The 22,919-nt window shown below is 48.7% G+C and overlaps 1 protein-coding gene across 3 annotated transcripts in view; it reads left to right on the plus strand.

The window, feature by feature from the left end:
* INPP5A (inositol polyphosphate-5-phosphatase A) overlaps nucleotides 1-22,919 on the plus strand; it is a 222,461-nt gene that overhangs the window by 26,364 nt on the left and 173,178 nt on the right. Inside the window, exon 1 of one of the 3 annotated variants that reach the window (XM_030486239.1) lies at nucleotides 19,373-19,845. The exons of the other annotated variants lie outside the window; for them this stretch is intronic. Within the exon in view, the coding sequence (XP_030342099.1) occupies nucleotides 19,747-19,845 (99 nt within the window). The 5' untranslated portion in view covers nucleotides 19,373-19,746. Of the gene's footprint in view, nucleotides 1-19,372; nucleotides 19,846-22,919 lie in introns of those variants that run through there. 3 annotated transcript variants of the gene reach the window in all.

A 22,919-nucleotide genomic window follows, 5' to 3' on the forward strand; every position in this document is an offset into this window, starting at 1 on the left:
AGGGGTTCACTCGTTGCTCTGATGAATTGTTTTTAGAATTCTTTCTCAATAGCACCTGAAAAGTCTGTGTCCAACACATCAAGAAGCTAAAGCTAGGTACCAGCAAACACCTTCAGAAAGGATACTTCTGATACTCTTAGGGTTTAATTTGATACCATTGTAATGAAGAAATTGTGTTCAAGAGCTAGCAATCTGGACATGAGATAAAAATATAAATCTGGCACTACGTGAAGATGGGAAATCAAAAGACTGAAGTTTCATGTTGGGAATGGGGTGGCTGGAGTTTCTTTGGGCAGTTCTCTTCATGCACGCTTGTGCTCAGGATGTTGGACCTCTTGCTGATTCTGGCTGTTGTAGAGCTGACGTTTGTGTATGTCAGTATCAAAAACCATTTGGGCATACACTGGATGCTGGGTGTTCACATCACAGGGATGGTTCTCTGTTGTTAATATAGCTGCTGGAAAGGACATTTTAAACCTTAAACTATTTTAAGCTCAGACTCTAAATGTAGTAATAAACCCCAGATCTGTAACCTGTTAAGTTTGTCTTCTGCCAAAGCTGAATGTCACTACATGTACCAGAAAGCAAATCATATAATCCCAGCCTGGTTTGTGTTGGAAGGGACCTTAAAGCTCATCCAGCTCCAACCCCCTGCCACGGGCAGGGACACCTTCCACTAGAGCAGGTTGCTCCAAGCCCCTGTGTCCAACCTGGCCTTGAACACTGCCAGGGATGGGGCAGCCACAGCTTCTCTGGGCACCCTGTGCCAGCGCCTCAGCACCCTCACAGGGAAGAGCTTCTGCCTCAGAGCTCATCTCAGTCTCCCCTCTGGCAGGTTAAAGCCATTCCCACTTGTATTATGACTACAGACCCTGGTAAAAAGTCTCTTCTTTCACATTGTGACTTGTGTGTTATTTGATTATACATTGTGTGTTCTGGGAACTAATATCATACCAGAATCATTTGATATCACTTATAAAATATTTTATTGAGAACTTAAAAGTCTCTCCACAGTTCAGAAAGACCAAGCAGATATATTTTCCTGTTTGCTGGCAGGATTCCTTCAGATACATATATTAATCTGTGCACTGTTGAGGACCATTTTTCTTTCTAATTTGATTTTGAGTATCATCACAGAAATGGGACATGCTCTAGAGGCAGACACTGAGCAAAGTAAGGGCGAGTTTAGGGCAGGTCTCTGCAGCTCATGGTCCCAGTGTGTGTTGTCCCCATCACCCAGCTGAAAAGCTGTACTGGTGGCATATGGCAGACCATGAGCCTGGGATGCCTCTGCAAGCCAAGAGGAGCTGAAGCACAAGTGGATGCGAGGTTGTGGAAAGGTGCAGCAGTGCCTCTGCTGCTGCTCACAAGTCCCCATGTGCAGAGCAGGGCCAGCTGGGAGACCTGATCCCAAATCACACCTGATCTGAGTTACCATTTAACGGTAGGGCAGCCACTGCTGACCAGTATAAACCAGTGTGCAGAGTGAAGAGCCCTCAGGGGCTGTGGCTGCCCCATCCCTGGCAGTGTTCAAGGCCAGGTTGGACACAGGGGCTTGGAGCAACCTGCTCTAGTGGAAGGTGTCCCTGCCCGTGGCAGGGGGTTGGGACTGGATGACTTTTAAGGTCCCTTCCAACACAAACCAGCCTGTGAGTCTGTAAGTCCAGAGGAACTGTGTCAGGTAAGGGTGATGTCTATCTAGTGTCAGCCGAATGAGAGTGGTTTGGGACTTTTAGGAAACTTACATATTTCATGAGATCTGAAGTAAGTGGGAGAAGTGTTTGGGGATTTGTACGCCGTAAGGAAAAGCAGAAGTCAAATCTGGGGATCTTTCATAGCTTGTGTTTTTCTGTTCTCCTGGTTGGAGCGTGCTGAAATGTCCCCATTCCTGCTCTGCTCATTTATAGCCTAACAAAGTTGTTTCCTTGGAATGGCAAATGCCCAAGAAGCAGTTGGAAGTCTCATCTGTAAGTTCAGTGCCTGTTACAGCTTAGCTCTGGATGCTGTGAAATTCTACATTAAGTGCTTTGTGTCTTTGTGGAATATAATGTGTGTTGGATGATGCAGGGTAAAATGCAAGCTGAACCAGGTAATGTTGGTAGGATGATGCAGGATTCAATGCTTTGAAAGCACCAGAATAGGCCTGGAGCCTAAGTCCTCAATCTTTATTATTACTATTTCTAAAAAATCTTTCAATTGCTATATTAGTTTTATTTCCTGTGGTGGCAATGTGCATTTAATGCATTAAATCACACAAGATGCTATGAAGTCTTCAGTTAAAAATGCTGTGCCTTTGCACTTTTATACCATCTTAGCAAGTAGAAGTGGTTTTTAGAAAGAACCAGTTGTTTTGAGCACCAGTATTCAGAGTCGTTCTAGTTTGCTCTTGTGGGCTAAGTGACCTGTTTTAAGGCTGGAGTGGACCTTGCCTTTTATTTCCATTCAGAGAAAATCCAGTGGGTTCACTCCTATCAACAGCACGCGGCAATAGGCAGGGTTTTGGTGGTTTATCACAGAAGATTGACAAGAGGGAATGTGTGGGGCTTTTTTGTATGTGAGAGCCTTCTGACAGTGAAGTAAAACCCTAATGACGTGTTTCCATTGCTCCAGAAGACACAAAGACTGTGACTCCTTAGTGCTTGTGGTGTTAAGTATTTGCTAATATTTTCACATGTTATGCAAGATCTGGTCAATGTGGGAACAATGATGCTTTTCTCCTTCACTACTCCTTCTGTTAGTAGTTGTTCTACTTAGTAGCTCCACTGAAGAGCTGTGAGCAGCAGTCTCTTATGTGAACAATATCCCTCTCTTCTGTGTACAACTGTTTCCAGGATCACCTCTGCTGGAATTGGAGGGTATTTTGTGAGGAACCTTGACTTTGGGTTTCAAGGCTGCTAAGTGAAGGGGTTTTGGATCTGTGAATGAAGCGTTAAAAAACCCCAGGCAGTAAGGCCCAGTTATCCAAGTTTACTGGGATACCAATGTGGTGTCTCCATGGTGTGTCCCCAACCAACTCCCGGCAGTGGGATGGGAATCTTGCCATTACAGCAACAAGTGTCATTCAGAACTCTGCCGGGGCCGAAGTTGCGCCTTAAGGGCTTGAACTCTTACATGCACATACACAATATATAGGCACATCGTTCCTTTTGGGTGAGTGAATTTGTGGGCTGTAGTTGGAATTCAGGTTGATTGGATAAAATTGCTCCCACGAGGGTCATTTCTACGAGTCTTTAGGTTAGAATTCATGATTAATTTTGTGTATGTGCTATGAATCTGTCTAGACTTTGGTCGTCTGCTTATAGTCACTCCTTTTGCCAGGCTGTAAAAGTAATATATTGCTTAAAAAATCCTAGCTGAACGGTAGAACAAAGCTGAGCTCATGTAATCTCAGCTGCTTTAACTGCTTTTTGTCGGTGTCATCTGATGTGTGCCAATGAGAAGCCCAACATGAAGGTTCAGGCAGCCTGCACTGAGATTCTGCTTTGAATCTTGTTTTCATCCTGAGTTATTTTATGGCTGTAGAGCTGCATGTGAAGGATACATCTGAAGGGACCTGTCAGAGCTGTGCTTTTGGTTCAGTGCAAACCTCAGGGAGTTCAACAAGGCCAAGTGCAAGGTCCTGGCCCTGGGTCGGGGCAATCCCCAGCAAAAACACAGGCTGGGGGAGACCGGATGGAGCAGCCTGCGGAGAAGGATGAAGGGTGTTGGGTGAGGAGCAGCTCTCCATGGCCCGGCTTCAGTGTGCGCTTGAGCCCAGAACCCCCCTGTGTCTGTAGTGGAAGGTGTCCCTGCCCAGGGCAGGGGTTGGAACTGGGTGAGCTTTAAGGTCCCTTCAACACAACCCAGTCTGGGATTTTATGTATTTATGCACGTGGTTGTTGGGGCCAGGGCTCGGGTCCATTCTCATGTGCACAGGGAAGGGGCTGCTGCTGGTCTTGCTGGGTCCATTCGGTTGCTGAGCCAACCCCCCAGAGCAAAACAAGGCTGCCGGGTGGGGAGAGGGAAGGTGCATCCTGAGAGGCTGCTTTAATGAGGATGCCAGAAATAACCAAGTGACTTCTCTACAGGGAAATCAGTTGCTCTGTGACGAGGGCCTCATTTTCCCTCGCCTGGTGAGATGCCCTGATTTCTGGTTTGTGGCTGGCTGCTGCTGCTGACTCTGAAGTAGCACACTGCAGCTTCATGCATCAGTTATAGGAGAAGATCCAACATCAAGCAGGCCTCTATATTCCAGAACCCTCCAAAGCCCTCAGGAGTGGTTACAACTTAATCATTTACTATCTTTTGACTGACTTTAACCAGTGTATACTGGGAAGTGATCATTATAGCTAATACCCTTCTATTAGTTCAAGACTGGAAATTTGAGGATGGGAGGGAAGTTACGGAGTTTGGTTCAGAAATGTGAGGTGTCTTTTGAGGATCTCTGACAGGCAAGTTACAGTTGAAAATAAGGGTAGATATATTTTGGATGTCTAGTCCAGTGATGTGGACCGGCTTGTGCCCATGCTCTCCATCACCTGAATCCAGCTGTTGGTACCATGCCGTATCTGTCTCCCTGCTGTGGGTACCGCCTGCTTCGTGCCAGACCCAAGGCCAGGTGTGAAGGGGCACATGGACAAGCTGGGGACCAAGGTGCAGCCCTATGGTCCCAATGTCCCTGGCAGACTCTGTTGGGAAAGATACAGCATTGCTTGTGGTGCAGGAAGGCAGCTCTGTCCTGCTGGGGATGGCTCGATGCAGGCTTAGTGTTCTCTTTACCCTGTGCAGGCTGGGTAGAACCTTTCTTCCCTGAAAATGCTGTCCTGGCACTCCTTGGTGGTGACATGGTGGCTGCCCTTCTGCTGCTTCCTGGCTTTGGCTTTTGTCTGCCTCCTGAGGGTGGGATCAACCCAAAGGAGGGAGGGGAGCTCTCTTGGCTGTCTTTTGGGATGAGCAAGGGTGAGTTTGCTTCACAAAGGAAAGGTGTCCCCTTGGAATATCCCAAAGCTGTGGGTGTGTGAGGGGAGACCTTTCATCAGCACCAGGCCCGTCCAAGGGGGAGACTTTGGAGGATGGTCTTCAAGACTTCATGGGGTTCCTCTTAGGGTAGCAACAGTGTTGATGTCAATGCCGTGCACCAGTTGAAGTAACAAGTCATGACACTGAAAGCTGGAATCACAAAGGTTTTTCTGCTTTTTGGGAGAGTTTGTGTTTTTTGGGGGTGTTTGGGGAGGGTTTGAGTTTTGGTGAACAAAGTCAGTTCAATCCTGCTTTATTCTAGTTGGCTTGCTGTAAAAGTTGTCATGGTTGTGAGAGATTCAGCAGAAAAAGCTCTAAATACCTGATGCTGTAGTGCAGGGGTGGTTTCTGTTTTACATGTCTGCTTCCCGACTGTTGTTCCATAACACCGGGCGGGTTGGAACTGCTCATGCTAACTTGCAGGGATGTTTTCCCTCTATTAAAAAGTTTAAAGACCATTGACAAATGTGTGTTTAAGCGTGTCCCAATATGTGCAGCTTGCGCCTGAAGCGCATCCTCGAGCTGTGGTACCCAGTGGGTCGGTCTCTGTTTTATCTCCCTCGCGTGGTCAGAGACAACTTGAGGTGTGTTTTCCCAGCGTGGCCTGTTGGGCATTCGGAATGTTTCAAAATATGAAAATAATCTCAGGGGGGAGAAGTCAGAAGAACTTTGTCCTTACTTTCTGTCGGAGTCTGACTTGAGCCTGGAGCCCATTTTCCTAAACAGGAAAAGAGCCCTTCCAGCGCCGGTCAGAAATGTTGATCCTCAGTGAAGCGCACTTCCTTGTGACAGAGAAAAATAGAGGTGTTACCTCACTGCAAACAGGATATCTCTTAATAGTTAGGTTTAAATATACAACATTTTCCATAGTGGCTTTGAATTTCTGGAGCCACGGACACAGAATAGCTCTTGGCTGTAATAGTGTTATTGCTGGCGGGCTGTCAGGAGACTTCCACCGATACCTTGTGGTACTGCTCGTTTGGGGTTTAGTGTCGAATCAAGCTACTGCTTCAGTAAATGTTGGTGGGAATTGGCGTTTGCTGCTTGCTTATACATGTGGTAGGGTTGCTTTATGCCTTGGCAGTAGCAGCTTCAGAGTGCCCTGGGGAGCACAACCCTCTGGGATCCTGCTCACCTCCCAGGGTCCATCCCTGCAGTAGATGCACCCTTGCTTGTGATTAGAGGAGGGGTTTTAAGATGGAAAATCAGTTTCCAAACTGAAGATGTCTTCCTCCACTCCCTAAAAAAGTCTGGTTTTGCAGTGACAGGATTCAGTTGATGGTGAATGTTGCGTTACAAAACAGTGATTTTCTTTAAAATACAAAGGACAAGCAAGACCCAGAGTGTTCTTGCAGTACTCGACTTGCATTTTAGTTGTCAAGCATGTGTTTGTTCCAGTCTAGTGTGTCATACTGTGTATGGATAGTAGGTCAGGAAGAGTTTAGTAATTCTGGGAAAATGTATGTAACGTCAGTTCTCTTGCTGCAGTTGTGTCTCTTATTTGGGTGAGAAATGCATTACAGTGAGAAAAAACATTGCAGAGATGTAACTTCTAAATAGAAAGTCTCTGTTACTGGCTGGGGAGTTACTGTGGAATCCCGGACTGGTTTGTGTTGGAAGGGACCTCAAAGCTCACCCAGTTCCAGCCCCTGCCACGGGCAGGGACACCTTCCACTAGAGCAGGTTGCTCAAAGTCCCATCCAGCCTGGGAGCTTGTAGCAACCTGTTCTAGTGGAAGGTGTCCCTGCCCGTGGCAGGGGGTTGGAACTGGATGAACTTTGAGGTCCCTTCCAACACAAATCAGTCTGTGAGTTTGTGAAACACAATCCCAACCCTACTGCGTATCCCTGTGTGTGCAATCAGTGCTCAGTTGAACATGTGGTTGTTCTGGGATCCCTGTTGAGTCACTTCAACAACCTTCAGGTTTCAGTTTTACAGTAGAGGGGGGAAGCCTGTAAGAGTATGAATATGGATCAGAGAGCCTGGGAGGGCTGGTGAGGCTCAGGGGTCTCTGCCCAGGGATGGGGCCCTGTGGGCTCCCTGCGCAGCCTGGTCCCATGTTCCATCGCGCTGCTGGGTGAGCACGGCATGTGGGGAGCTGGGGCTGGTGCAGCTCACACCGAAAGCACAGATTGAACCTTTTATCGGGGTATTCGGATCTAGCAGGAGTGGTCTTGAGAGGCTACAACTCCTTACAGAAACAGGCAAGAAGCTGTGGAATTGGGAGCAGACTTCCTTACAGCACTGAATCTTGTAGCTGATGTGCACTGGGCCCTTTCTTGTGCGGGTCAGTGTGGGAATATCTGAACAGAGCTTCTGCTTTTTGTGATTTGGAAACACTTCTAGTTCTTTTGCATGTGATTTTTTTGCTCTTGTGTCTGTGGGTTTGTGTATACCTCAGCCCAGCCATTTTTATTGTTGTATCTCTGAAGCTTTCTACCAACAGCATCTTCCCCAGGAGCTGCTGAATCTCTCCTGGTGTCGCACATGAGCAGTTCTATCTGCACTAATGCAGACGGTGTTGTTCTGGCTCCTCCAGTTCGGGCTCAGCCAGTCTTGCTGACACTTTGCATGCAGTGTAGGCTGATGGTCCTTCCTGCTTGCCTGACTGTTGTTCAGGTTGTTGCTTTGCATCCTGATGACTGTAAAACACTTTTCCCTACCTGTGATAAGTGCAGTCTTGCCTCACGTAGCATCTTTTCAGACTGCACTCACACAGATAATCTTCCCAGTCTGTCACAGATAATTTCACCTCCTCTTTTACCTCTTCTTCTATTTCACATTGTATGATTTTCAGATTAAGCTGCCTGGCTTAATGTAAAATTCCCTTGCTTTCTGCAGCCTTCCTAAGGCGATTTTTGGCAAGTAATAGCAGGAGGTTGGCTCCTGGTTGGATTTTACTGTTTGTTTTGGCCAAAGTTCCTGTCTCGATTGCTTGCTCACTGGATGTGCCAGAAGATAGGTTTTTGTTCTGTCCCAGGATGCCTCTTATGGGAAACCCTGTAAAAATCTGCAAAACTTTCTGAAGAACTTTAAAGGAGGCACTGTAGAAGTCTGACAGGAGTGGAACAGCCTCTGTACTGTGGAGAGCAGCCTTCCGTGCTGCCCTCTACCCTGTTCATCTCCCTGGAATCTTACTGTTTAACATTCTTATATAATCATGTATTTGCATATATATTCATATCTAAAAATTAGCTGGGGCATAGGCTGTCTTTATAGTGCCTGGCACGCTGGGGTGTGGTGCGGAGCTGGCACTCAGGACTGTAACTGAGGATTCCCTGTGGGATGGGTGCAGAGGTGATGTGCTGCTGAGCAGAACTGCTGATAGAAGATAACAGCGGGAGGTGAAGCTGCCGAGTGTTTACCTGGGAGAAGTGACATGAGAACCCGAGCCCAAACGGAGGCGGGTGGAGGATGCGGTCAGGTCGGAGGGGAGCACATCACCCAGACCTTGGGGAATGGGTGTCTGGGGCAGTAAACGGGGTAGCAGAACTTGCTCACCGCCTGCTTCAGTAGTAGCCAAGCTCCTCATTGCCTCAGCACAGAGCTGTAACCTCTGCACCTTACTCCTTACCCAGTTTACTGTCCTGCTCTACCCTCTATGATTTCATTTGCATGAAATTAGTGCATATAACATTATGCACATGTCAAAAGGATGTTAACATTAACAGATTAACAAAAAAAAAAGATTGAGGAAAAATTCCTCCAGTTTTTCTGGTCTGTTGGTCTGCAAGAAGTGTCCGTCATCCCCGTGAATACACTGCAGCACATCTGCATGCAGTCAGTGGCATCTGGATTCTACAGCTAGGAGGGTTGTGTGAACAGCACAGGGGTACGGGATAAGGAGCTTGTCTGTTCTGTGCCTTGCTGCTTCAGTGTCCCAAGAGAAGTCGGCTCTACTCACAGAAAGAAGGCTTTTACATCCTAGAAACAGCCTTCTCTCTGCCTGCTCTGTTCGCTATGGTGGTCAAACACAAACCATTCCATGATGGGATTCTATGATTTGCTTTCTGGCTGTTACACTTTACAGAGCACTTGTAACTTGGTCAGTTAACTTCAGTGGGTATGTTGTGAACATGGGGTTTAATTTCTGACTGCCTGCTGCCCTCCTTCCTGCCATCTGTGAGCTCTGCAGAAAGGTGACTTGGGCCCTGGTTCTGCAGAGCGCGTGTGTGAGGTCAGCTGGAGAAACAGGAATGCTCTAGTTCCATTTCCAGGGTTGGTTTTGCAGAGCTAGCTTGGACATGGCACAAATAGCACATCATTACTTGGTGGTACTACCCATCACTGGCTTGGGTCAGTTTCAGCCAAAAAGCTTCTTGCTTGAAGAATGGCAAACTGTGAGAAATGGAGTCAGAAAGCTGTGGAAGGGCAGTAGGTGTGATCCAGCACCAGCAGTTCTCATGGAATGCGGGTTTGGGTTTCAGTAGCCCTTTTGCAGCCGGGAGGGTTTTGCAGGCACTGGAGTTATTAAATACCTTTCAGACCATTACCCGCTGTCACACTTGTCTGAAAATAACTGAATTTGTTGATGAATGTGTCCACGCCGGCAAAGGCACACTCAGCTCAATCATTGCTTTTTCAAAAGTTGGCTAATAATGTATTACATGAAACTGTGTGTGCTCCTCAGAGTGACAGAAGCTTTGATGCTTCCCTCTCGTGGTGGCTGTAGCAAAGATATAATGTCTGTTGTATCCATACTGATTCTGAGGGAAAAATGGATGTTTATGAGATGTACTTTGTCCTGCTAAACTCCAGTTTAATGTAATGGTTTGTGAAGAGTTTGATGGGACACAAATAGAAATTGGATAAATATGTATCAATATTTAATATTTTAAAAAAGGAAAATACAATCACTGTCTATAAGACAGGAGGAGGAGAGCATGGCCTTTGCAGCATGGCATCAGAGCCAGCAGGTGTGGGGTGGGAGCAGTTGTGGTGAGTCTGCTGCCCTACGGGGGGGTCTGTGGTGGGAATATTGCCTCCTGCATTGACCTGTCAGTTCATCACTGAGCAAAAGTGTTTCATTTTAACTGTATATGGTAGGACAGGGAACAAATTGAGCTTCACTTTCCTCTGATTGTATGCAGATAACATTTATTGGACTTCATTGGGTGAAAGTGAAGATTTGTGGCCTGCATCTTCAATTTGAGTTTGAGCAGACGTGTTTTACATGAGCAATGCACTGACTGGGAGCATAAGTGGTGTCTGCGCAGGGGTGGGCTTGAAGCTTGTGCAAGAGGAGATTTCTGCAGCTAGAGAGAGGAGGGTGTTCTGGGGAAGGAAGCGGTGATGCGCGAAGCAGGAGCCAGAGCATCGCTCGGACCATGGTACCCTCTGGGAAGCTGCAGCCCCAGCACAGGAGCTGTACACGGGCGAGCTCCGGACAAGCTCTTTTCCCAGCCAGGCATTCGATGAGAAATAACCACACAGATGCAGCAGCTTCCAGTTTAGTTTCTGCTTCTGCTCATCTGTCCTCTGCGGTGTGGGCCAGTGTGATGGTTTGAAGACAGAACTGAAGTTCAGTGGCACCGCTGGAGCTGTGGGTTCACCTGTGGAGCCGGTCACGCAAACTGCTTGGGTTGAGCACGGTTTGCTGTGGGCAGGGTTTCACTTTCACAAGTGCATGCGCTGCAGATGGAGGAGATGTGCAGAGAAGGGGATACCGGTTACTGATGCTGGTGTTACGTGCAGTGTGGAGCGCTTCCCAAACTAGCAAGGGTGCAGGCTTACGGAGCTGCACTGTCTGTGTGCATGATTAAAGTGTCAGAAGTTTGTCGATGCACTAACACGAGGAGGAAGAGGCAGGCGATTGCGTGAGGTGCTCGCACGGTGCGTTTCTGAGCTCTGCTTTGGGCTATTGCAGGATTCATTTCAAGTGATGGCTGCTCTTCTCCAGCCCAGGAGCATTCTCTGTTGTTGGTTACTCCACAGTGTGTGTTCACCGAGCGCGTGCTCTGCGCCGGGCACGCCTGCAGAGAGCCTGCACCATCGGACACAGAGCATGCTGACGTTCCTCGCTTTTGTTGTCTGCCTGATGTTTCCTTCCTTGAGAATCTATATTTGGTGCTACGGAGCGTTCGCTGTGGCACAGGACTCGAGGCAGTTGCCTTTCAAGCAAAAGGAAATGGTTCTCTGTAGGGATAAGAGTGAATGAAGGGCAGGATTTCCCGTGGAAACTCACCCACATGGGCTGACTTTTACTTTGAACTCAATGGTGAAAAAGGCAAAATGAAAACCCTGGACAGTTTGCACCAGCACACAAGAGTATCTCTCCCCTGTAGCCACCTCCTCTGTACTTGTTGGCATGTTGCTGCGGCTCACATCAGCCCTTCTCTCAGAAGGGGGGAACAGAACTGTTTCAAACACACAATTTGGGGCACACTTGTCCAGAACTAAGGTAACTTCACTGTGTGATTTTAGTCACTGGTGTGGGGTGCGTGTGCTGAGGGTAGCACCCTCCTAACACTGTTTTTTGCCATGTAGAGCAGGGGAAACGCTGTACAGTACCTGTGCCGAGGAGCAGAACCGAGCTTTGTCAGTACGGAGCGCACTGGCGGGTAAGACGAGCTCCGAGAGCAGCAGATGTGTTCCCTGGTGAATGCGATCTGTTTTCCTCTCCCTTATTAGAGGCTCTAAAAATAGCCTGTCTTTCAGGATGGAGTCACTGAAGGGCCGAGCCTGTCCTGGCGTGGGTGGATATAGATGATATTTAAGGTCCTTCCAGCTCTGCGTTCGGTGAGTCTGAGGGGACAGGCACTGAGCCACGTGGCTGTGCTGAGGGTGAGGAGCCCTGCGGTGCCCGGGGTGCTCACAGCCACAGGGAAGCTGTTGGTTTCAAGGTGGATCAAAGCCACCCTCCTTCCTCCAGCATGGCAGGAGGGGTGGCAGCTGCCGGCCCTGCTGGGCTCTGGTCTGCCCGGGGCTGCTGGTGTCCGGCGGGTCCGAAGCCACCCTGGCACGTACCATCCCACCCCGCGCAGCGGTACCGGGGTGCAGGAGGAGGCAGGGCTGGGGCATCTCCGTGAAAGGCAGAGCCACAAACAGAGCCCACGGCTGGTGCGTGGAGGTGGTCACACACTGTAACACGCGAGGTGGAAGCCTGCTTCTGCTTGTTTCCTCATAAAGCATCTCCTCTCCCGGGTGTCCACTGAGCACATGCCTCCTGGTGGCTGCTGCCAGTTACCGACTCAGAGCACATGAGAATTATGTGTTTCTCAGAATCAGAGACTGGTTTGGGTTGGAAGGGACCTTAAAGCTCATCCAGCTCCAACCCCCTGCCACGGGCAGGGACACCTTCCAAGCCCCTGTGTCCAACCTGGCCTTGAACACTGCCAGGGATGGGGCAGCCACAGCTTCTCTGGGCACCCTGTGCCAGCGCCTCAGCACCCTCACAGGGAAGAGCTTCTGCCCAAGAGCTCATCTCAATCTCCCCTCTGGCAGGTTAAAGCCATTCCCCTTGTCCTGTCCCTACAGGCCCTTGTCCAAAGCTCCTCTCCAGGTTTCTTGTAGCTCCTTTAGGCGCTGGAGCTGCTCTGAGGTCTCCTTACACTCATGCTGTTCCTTGTACTGGGATGACAGAGCAGCTGCTGCACTGACCACATGTGAGTTTCAGTTTCTCAGCTCCTGTTGCTCCTTTAGATGTTATGAAGACAAAACCTAAATATGAGCTCTTCAGCACAGGGCTGTTGCTCCGTTTGATAGTGCACAAGGGCACTGCCAACTGCCAGTTAACCAGTGTGAGGGCAGAAGCGTGCTCACGTGTGTGGCAGAGGTCGTGATGGGGTGTGCAGTGTGGGGTGTGCCGTGTGCTGTGCACTGGTGCCGAGGGGCAGCCTCCGTCGTGTGCTCACCACTGCTCACTGTTTGGAGCGGGGCCGTGGCATTCCCAGCTGCCACCTCTTGCGTCACGGCCTGATCTGGGGAGTGTGATTAAAACTTGGAATATCCCAGTAACACGTTCCATACACAGTGTTCCTGCTTCCCTGATTCATGTGCTGGCCCATCTCGGTAAACTGAAATCTCTTAAAACCAGAATGAAGCGCAGTACCGTGCTATTTAACCTGAACTTGCCACAACTGTGCTAAGAACATTTGTTCTGCTCCAGGTCTGACAAGTTCCTGAGACAAACACTGCTGGAGGAGCAGCCCCCGTTCTGTTCCTGCAGTGTGGGTGATTCTTTGGGGCCGGGCCGGTGGTCGAGGAGGTGGAATTCCTCTTGGAGCCTGGCTGCAGGGGCTCGGCAGGTTCCTGACCTGCCCCGCTCCACAGCACCTCCTGAATGGGATCAAAGACCAAGTAGTGTAATGCCGTGTATGACACAGTCAGCTTCGTAATTAATGTCTGCCCTTTAGCTTATTTTTTAGGACTCCTAAACTCCTTATGAAGGCAGAATTCCTGTTGATGCTCATGTTAACATTGTATAGAGACTGATGGATGTGTTTCTTTATAGCTGGCTGGCTGAGAGCAGTGTGGGTTGTCCTTTACTTTTCTCCTTCAAAGCTAATGAAAGCTTTCCTTTCTGAAGGGAAGTTGTTTGTTTGGGGTTTTTTGGCCAGGATTCCCTAATCCCTCCTCAGGCAGCACAGCTGTGAGCCAGGCGCCGCTCATGGTGCGGGATCACATCCAGTGCAGCTCACACTGATCACGCTGCTGGGGGTCCTCACCCGGGAGCAGCCGGTGCTGTGCAGGGTCAGGGGAGGCTCCTCTGCTGGGCTCCCTCGCGGCATCACCAAAACGAGGTTGGCATTTCCACGTGGTGGCTCTGCAGAAAGCTGAGAATCACCTCTGTGGGTTATTGGGCCGTGGGTCAAAGATGGTCTTATTATAGAAACATACATGGAAAGGAGAAAAAAATCATACTGAAACTCCACTCTAGAGCAAATTGAAATTCATTTCTTGTATCTCCCCTCAGTGCTTTTACTGCTGGAATAGGATATAAACAGCTTTTGCGTGGTCACCTCTGCTATCAGATACTTACATTAGATCGCTACAGGTTTCTTTATTAGTGTGATGAAGTGCATTTTGGCATCCCCATGCCTCAATTGGCAGCCAGTTGACAGCCAGTCTTAGGGCTATGGTATTTTGGCTTGGAAGGTGGCACTGCTGATCTCATAGGGTGTGTTGGAGCCAGAGCTCTGACAGCCTGCACCTCGCGGGTGTGTTAGTCCTGGAATTGGTTCTGGGAAAGCCTTGGACTTTCATCCCTGGCAGAGCAGTGCCCGGTCAAAAGGTTTAGCTCATAAATGCGGGTTTCTTCTTAGGAAAGAGCATTTATTGCTCAGAGCAGTTGATGCACAATGCTGTATACTAGTGCTTGGAGGTCATGAACTTCAGCTCCTGAGCTTTAGCTCATGAAAATGCCTGTTTACAAAGTGAGCATTTACTGTCCAACCCCTGGTGCCCCCGGAACACATTCTACCTTGTTCATTTAAGACAATATTTTATCCTGGCCTCCTACTCTGCAGTTACTCCTGGAGTATCTGTGAAGAGGGCTGCCCCTGCCACAGCCAACGCGATTAACTGAACATGTCGGGTATTTTCACACCTCCATAAAGCCCAGCCTGCGGGAAGAACTGTTCTGATCATCTGCTTTTGTGGCTGCTTTCACTGTTGTGTCTGTGGCCTCATGAGCTCTACAATTGGAAACTTCCTGAGTTTTTAACTATGTCCCTGTCAACTTGGACATAGGAAAAGTCAAATGATATGCTAGCAGCAACAGCTACAGGGCAGATACACAACTCTCAACGTGTCTCACTTTGACTTGGCTCAGAGAGCCAATTCTTTATCAGGCTTTTGGTGACTGACAGGGATGTTCTCTTTTTCATCAATTCATGTGTAAGTTCTCTTGCTTACCTTGCTGGGCAGATCTCTGCTTGCTTTGCTCCTTAGAGGTCAGTAGAGGTTTCTTGCAGTGGGCAGATCCAGGGTCCACTCAGTGATGACCTATCAATTGCTCACAACTTGATTGCGTGGCTCCACGTGGTGGGTCCGTGCCCATCTCCTGCCATGGGAGACATGACTCAGGACAGCGTCGCTCCTGTCTGGAACAAGGCTTTGCAGGAAACACCCTCAAAAGCCTGGGATGAACAAACACGTTTCGGTTTCGCTGTTGGTGGGTGTGGAGGGATTCTTGTTTAGGTAATTTTTCAAAGCTCATCAGCTCTGAGGTTTTCCTTGTCATATTTGGGAGGAGGGCACTTGAGTGTGGTGTGGATTTCACTTTGGAAACTGGATCCAAAAAATAGGTGTTTTCATACCATGTACGTTTAAAACCCAGTTGTTGCAGACAACAAGGAATTATCCCCATAGTCAACCTAGGAGGAGGGTTTAAAGATTAATTTAAAACAAACAAACAAAGGAACCCCACAAGATAGACTGTGGTGGTGGTGACTATTGCCAGAGCTCTATTCTGTCTATCTGTGTGCAGGAACAGATTAATTTTATTTACACTCTCTTTCAGCATAATGCCTGTTTTCCTCCTGCCTTTCCAAAATCGGGACACAAGTCACTGGAAACTTGAGTGTATTAATGTGGTTAATCCCTGCTATTTGCTAACGATTATAGGTTGTGTGGTGCTGTAAATACTGGGTGTTGGATTAACTCTTGCTGTTAATACTCTTAACGTGCTGGTTATTCAAATACCCAGAGCCTTTAATCTTTAAATAAGATGATAGAGGTTAAATTTGGAGCGTGTTGGGAGCTTGCTAGGGTCAGGATAGTTGGGATTCATGGCACTCTTTATTCCAGCCTTTGTAGTTACTTGTAAGTGTCCTCAGGTAGTTACGGTCTCGTGCTCACATCTGGCTGGGTTCACTTTACATGGGGCTGTGGTCTGGTCCCTCTCATGCTCAGGGGCAGCCTGTGCCCCCCTGCAGCACTGCAGGGGCTTGGGCACATGTAGTTGTGGTGGAGAATTACTATTGGCCTGGTGCTATGTATCTTCAGAAAACAGCATTTAAAATGCTTTAACTTCACTTCTATAAGGTTATGTCTGGGTGTATGCTAGACTTGCATGACCCTGGTCTTATTGCTGTCAGATATACTGTATGATTTTCTACACAAACAGTTCTGGAAGTCTGAAAGTCTCGTTGCTCCGTCTCAGTGTAATGTAATCCTTAACAACCTGTTAGTTTGCTAAAAATAGCTATGAAAGAATGTGTATCTTCAATTCATTGTAGCTTGGGAATCTTATAATTGAGAGCTGAGCTTCATTAGTGTTGAGAGAAGTCTTTTTCTTTTGCTCTCTGGCACTGGATTGGCTAAGCCAGCGATAGACTTGGGACAGGCAAAACACTCCCATCCCTGGCAGTGTTCAAGGCCAGGTTGGACACAGGGGCTTGGAGCAACCTGCTCTAGTGGAAGGTGTCCCTGCCCATGGCAGGGGTTGGAACTGGATGAGCTTTAAGATCCCTTCCAACACAAACCAGCCTGGGATTCTAGGATTCTAAGATACTAACACTCAACATGTTTGAAATGAGTTGTTGAACTGGAGTCATGCTAAGTAATAGCATATCCAAGTCATGAGCTTCTCCTAATTTATCTGATTTTAAGGAGTGTGGATGGCACTGGCGGTGAGCCACAAGTTGAGCGAGGAGCAGGCTGGCAGAAGGGCTGTTCTGGGTTATGCTGACCTTGTGCGATGCGTGCTCTGAAGCTGCATTGCTGCGATGCACTGGGTGCAGTTCTCATCTTTGTACTTGGGAGTTACAAATGCTGTGTTACAAACCTGTGTGTTGTGTGTGATTCATGAGCTTTTTCCTGAGATTTAACTGTTGTTGTCAATGACAGATTGCCTGTAGTCACTGCCTGCAGTCACTGCCCTCTCTGCCTGTGGATGTATTAACCCACAGCCTGCACAAGAGTCCCCACAACCTCCCCTGGTATCCCAGGGCTCACGTTGCTGTCTTGGCTGTTCAGAAATCGGAGTTTGTCAACACTTGTGTGGGTTTCTGTTTGATGGTTGGTTTGTTTTAGGGTTTTCTCATAGCAGGCTGGTTTCAGACAGTGAGGTCTTCAGGGCTTTGGAGGCTCTTGTCCAGACAGGAGCCCTGTGAGCATGCGCTGCGATTACTGTTTAGGAGTTAAAGGCAAGTGACTCTTTCCCCTTCCCCATCTTGTGGTGTTAGAGGTGAGACTAATTCTGATCTTGGTACTACCTGGTATGTATGTATGTATGGTTTTACATCCAGCTCCTTTGAAGAGGCAGGCACTTGATCATTGCTTCATCACTTTCAGTTCAATTACATCATTCCTGCTGTTTCCCTAAGATGCAGCCAGGACAGTTAGTTTACTCTGTAGCAGGTTACCCTTCGCTGTGAGTTGTTTCAGGCTGCATTTCCTGTGTTTAGGAGAGCACTACTGGGTTTTGGCTGCCCCATCCCTGGCTGGGAAGGGCTGCCTCTTGGTGTCCTTCGCAGTCGTGGTACAGGTGGTTGCTGTTGCTCCTGGAGGTGCTGATTTCTCAGGTACAGGGTGGTTTGTAGGCACCTTCAGCTGTGTGGAAACACAGACCTTCAGAACGGGTGGTGGATCCTTTGTGGTTTTCTGTCAGCTTGCGATGGTGTTTGGCAGAAGCCGAGGCTTTGGGCTTTCCTGCTGCTGTTTCTGCTGGAGCTGGGTAATAACTAGAAAACCAGGTATAGCAGAGGCAGGGAAATAGCCTCTGTTTCGTAATCTTTCTGTGTGTAGACTGAAGGGGGCAGATTAAAAGGGCTCTGGGTACTGCCTGGGGCTGCACCCCAGAACATGTGGCTTCTGTAGGGCCCGCACGTTGCTCTGCAGCACCAAGAACCCCCTGGAGCTCAGGACTGGGGAATCCCTCGTGGGGCTCTTGGTCTGTTTGAGTTGGGCATATAGAAACGTCTGGTTGCACCCTCAGCCCAAGTGGGTGTGCAGAGCCCAGCACCAGGCCCGCACAGTGTCCCCTTTGGAGCTCAGTGAGTGTTCCCAAAGCGAAGCAAGAATCTTTTTCTTTTAGCTTAAAAAGTGAGCCTATTCTTCACTAAAAATAAACCTCACCAAATAGAACCTGCTCTCTATAATTCATCCTCTTTCCTCCATTTCCCTCTGAATGAAACTAAAAAGCAATTTTCTAGGCTGTTAATTTGGTTTCATTTTGTCCTTTCCTTCATTTCCTTCTGACTGAAGGCCTCTTACCCTGCCTAAATATGGGTTTTTCCTTTCTGCAAAGACTTCTTCCCTCTCTGAATATATTTTTGCAACAGGCTTAAAGCTTTCTCTTGGCTGTTGGGTGTAATTTGCTAGGGAATGGAAACGCTGGGGAGAAGAGAGGCTGCTTGACTGTTCTGTTTGAAAAGGACTCGCTTTGGGGATATTACTGACTCATGTGGCAGCCATGTGTTCACAAGACGACTGCGTTTCCTTATAAGCCTGACCAGTGCAGTAACCAGTGTGACGTAAATAGACTTCACATGGAAACTCGGCATGAAAAGAGATGGTTTTAGTGGGACTTGGAATTCCAGGAAAATGGCTTTTAATTGAAGGGAGCAGCAGGACGTGTGTCCTGTTATTTTAAGATGGACCCCACGTGGCTCTGCAGTCTGGAAAGAAGTCGTGCTTGTTTCAGGGGAAGGGTGCCTATTTGTGGCTCTGTTAAGTCAAGGTGTGTGGTGTTGGATGGAATGGTAGGGTGAAACCAGACCTGTGCTCCCCAAGGCCCTGGGATAGTTCCTAAGAGCTCATCTCAGTCTCCCCTCTGGCAGGTTAAAGCCATTCCCCTTGGCCTGTCCCTACAGGCCCTTGTCCAAAGCCCCTCTCCAGGTTTCCTGGAGCCCCTTTAGGCACTGGAGCTGCTCTAAGGTCTCCCCTTCAGGAGCCTTCTCTTCTCCAGGCTGCCCCAGCCCAGCTCTCTCAGCCTGGCTCCAGAGCAGAGCTGCTCCAGCCCTCGCAGCAGCTCCGGGGCCTCCTCTGGGCTTTTTCTGGACAAAGTTCTTCCCTGTGAGGGTGCTGAGGCGCTGGCACAGGGTGCCCAGAGAAGCTGTGGCTGCCCCATCCCTGGCAGTGTTCAAGGCCAGGTTGGACACAGGGGCTTGGAGCAACCTGCTCTAGTGGAAGGTGTCCCTGCCTGTGGCAGGGACTTGGAAGGGACCTTAATGCTCATCCAGTTCCAACACAAAGCATCCTGTGAGTCTGTGGTTCTGATCATTACTGAGCACAGCCCGAAGAACTTCCCAAGGTTCCGTGTGTGTGAGGTGGCCTGCGCCCGTCTGCTCAGCTCGTGAACCTCTCATTTACAGCAGGCAAAGAGTTCTAATAAACTGCACGGAACAGGCTCAGTGCTCCCCAGCACAGGGACGTGCGTGGGGCGGAGCGCAGGGGCCCTGGGTGCGAGGGCAGCGTGGTAGAGGGAAAAGCACTTGGTGCTCAGGAGAATGTGAATGGGCAGAAATCAGTTCATTGGTGAATGGGTATAAAAGGATTTAGCATTGATGAGGACAAGGAAAAGATTAATTCCAGTTACATTACGAAAAGAATGAGATAATTTAATGAAGGACAGAGCGTGGAGAGAAAGGATGGGAAGAAGGCCAAAGAGTCTGGAAGACATGAAATATAATGTGTCTATTCTTAGATGGAAAAGTAAGAGGAAGATAAATTATTGTTCCACTTGGTTGTTATCTCCAGTCCTTCAGAACTTGAAGTGGTCTCGTTTTATTGGGAGGTCGCTGGGGAGGAGTTTGAGGCAGGGAGCTGGGTTACAGGGTTTGACCAGAGTGATAAAAACAAAGGATGTGGTCGTGCTGTGGAGGCACCATGGGAGGAGCAGGAGCAGGAAGAGGGCACGGCAGCCGGGAGCATGGCAGGGCTGGGTCCTGCGGAGCCGGTGAAGTGATGGTTACCCTGAGCTGAGGGTGACGGGGGTCACAGCAACCGCAGGGGCTTAGCAGAATCCCCAGCCCTGCGCAGAGGAGTCTGTTGGCAGCCCCAGCGACCTCATTAGCACCTTGTCTCCCAAAATTACCTGCCAGGAGACTTGACTGACATCTCCCAGTGCTGTTCCTCCTGCTCCGAGCTGTGTTTCTGTCACCACTTCTTCAAGCCTTCACGTGGTCTGTGGGATCCCAGAAGGAATTAATCTGCAGGTGGGGAAGCTTCATTCTGCACCACTCATATTTCAGTGGGCTCCTGCCTCCTGCTGTCACCTGCTTCAAGAAACCTGGGTTGTGAGCCATGATGATCCATCGACCCCTCTCTTCTTACCTGCAATAGAACAACCCCTGACAGAATCGACTTGTTTGAAACTGGCCGCTGGGAGCTGGGCACTGAGCTGCAGGCCATGGCTGGTGCCCTGTTCCCTGCTGCCATGCCGGGGCAGGACAATGGACAGCGCTCCCTGGTCCCGTGCAGGCGTCCCTCACCCAGTGAGCGCTCCTCGCTGTGCTGCTGTGGTGTCTGTGTTGTGCTGCTCGGATGAGGAGGCGGGAAGGAGGAAAGGTCCCACAGCTTTGGGTGACTCGCTTCACCTCGTTGTACCTGGCTTAGCTCTGGAGTTATTTCTATAGCTGCCTCCCCCCAACACCTTGTTCTCTGTGGCTCATTAGTTTAAAGGGCTGTATAGGCAGCCAGGCTCTGAAATGAGGTGAGCCTCTGCTTACTGACCTGAATCCACTTCTCTTTGTTTGAACGCTGGCCTCTGCCAGCACAGTTAAAACACGGCAGCCGTTGGGAGGAGTTATGTGGGCAGGGTATGGAGCTGTGCTGTGCCTTATGCATAAGGAATCAGGTGTGGGTTATCCAGGCCGCTGGTGGAATGGATGGTGGCTTTTCGTCCTGAGCTGATGTTCTTGATGTACCTGGTGACAGTGCACAGCAGCTCCATAGAAAACATCTGCTGTGGCTGCCAGGTAGTGACTGCTGGGATCCAAAACAGGAAGAAAAGAAAGCCCTTTTAAAAACAAAACCAACCCCAAAGCACTGTTCCTCCGCAAGAATCTATTTGCAGGCTGCTCCTGCTTTTCACAAATATGTGGGTTAGTAGATACTGTAATAGCTCAATGTGGCAACAGGAGTGATATTAGCATCTTTTTTAATTGTTGCTTGTGGTTCAGAATGTGTTCCTGGTCTACCTTCAAAATGTAGGTGCTGTAGATTTGTTTCATGTAGGTTTGAGATGTTGAATTTTCTAGGGAGCTCCGAGTCTTCTGTAAGTGTTTGTATCTCCTCCAGTGGGAGGTACGGGTTGGTACAATGCTGCTCTCTGCACATATCTGTTATCCGAGAGTCTCAAAGCTGTCACGAAGACATGTCAGTAGTGTTGCCCATCTTGTCCCAGGCTGGCTAGTGGAGGCAGAGTAAGTGTGTCATTGGCTTTCTGCCATGATTCATCTTGCAGGGCCACAAGACAGAACGGTCCAGTGATCCCTGCTACATCTCCAAGCCTAAGAGCTAGGACCGTCTGGGTTTGCACTCCTGTTCACCTCTTCCTGCTGCTTCAGTGTGAGTCTGCATTAGTCGGTGATCTGACGGTGTTGCATTGCTGTAAATCCTAGCTGTGTGCCCTTGGCACTTGCCACAGGGGGGTTCCAGGGTGTCAGGAGGACTAGGAGCCTGGGAAACAAAATCCAGTAACCACTCATCCCCTCTCAGGAGTGAAATCACTGCTCCTCCTGGTAACGGGCCTTGGCTTTGGGTGCTGTGCTGGGGAGGGGGCCGGCACTCGTAGGAGGGTTGGGTCATGGCCTCGGGTTGCTGCGCTGTGAGGGGCCCCCATAGGCTGCTGGTCCAGGGGCTGCTGTCACTGCTTGGTTTAGGCTCCCGTTCTTCAGTAGTTGATCTGGTTGCTCAAACCCAACCTCGCTTGGCAGGCGGGAGCTGGGTGCTGGGGGCCTGGAGACTTGTCAGTTTCCCTCTGATGCACTGGTGGTTTTCCTGTTCAACCTCACAATGTTTCCATTTAGTCATGTAGCAAATGGGGGAACTTCCACCACTTGCAATAGTATTTAACAACAAAAGCAAGCGTGTGCTTTATTTTCTTCCCTGGGATTCCTCAAGTATAACTAACTTTAAATATTCCGATCGGTAGCAATTCTTTCTCCCTTAAAAAGCTGCAGCCAATATAAGTTATCACCAGTGGCTGTTGTCACCCTTATTCACAGCTTTGCACTGTGCTTGAACTGAAAAGCTCAAAACCTGCTCAATAAAAATCTTATGATTGTGTTTAACACAGACTCTGTCTGAAACTGGGTAAGGCTCTTGGTGCAGAGCCCTCTGCTTGGGTGTGTTGCCGTAAGTCCAGGTTTGGATTCTTTGGGATATCGTGTCCCTTGTCATTTAGCTCCTGTCTGTAAATAGAGGCTGAAGTGGGCTTTGGTTTTCTTCAGGGGCTTTACAGAAGTAACTGACTTATGACATTCTTAAAATTTAGATGGACCTCAGGACATCTTCTAACTGGTAGAAATAAAATAGAAAAGTGAGGGGTGTGTGGGGTTGGGTTTGTAACAAAAAATTGCCTGTTACTTACCGAGTAAGGCCACACTTTGTAACACTTTGTATTTGTGTTCTCAACACAAATACACAGCACTGCTCGCCTCTGCTTGTGCCTAACACAGGACTTGCTTATTGTGTTTCTGTAACTGCCAGAAAATGTTAATTTCTCAATCCCCAAGATCTTGTGTTATTGGTTGTTTGAATCTGGCCATTCAAAATGATGTTCCCAGTTCAGATCTGTTTTGTAGAGTGATAGAAAAACCCCAAATCAATAAATCCTGCCCTGTTTTTGTAACTCCAGGTTATAAGTCTCCTGTAAATCACAGTGGCTCCTGGTTTGGTTGTTTTGTTGTTGCTGCTTTATAAAAGCAACAGTCCTTACTGTTACTCGGTAAGTTGTGTTGGTATGTTCAGAATGAGTAGGAAAAGAGTTAAGTTGCTAAATACGCAGTTAATGGGATGTCATTTTGGGAAGG

Source organism: Strigops habroptila, chromosome 5 (genome assembly GCF_004027225.2).
Source record: "Strigops habroptila isolate Jane chromosome 5, bStrHab1.2.pri, whole genome shotgun sequence".
Taxonomy (NCBI): domain Eukaryota; kingdom Metazoa; phylum Chordata; class Aves; order Psittaciformes; family Psittacidae; genus Strigops; species Strigops habroptila.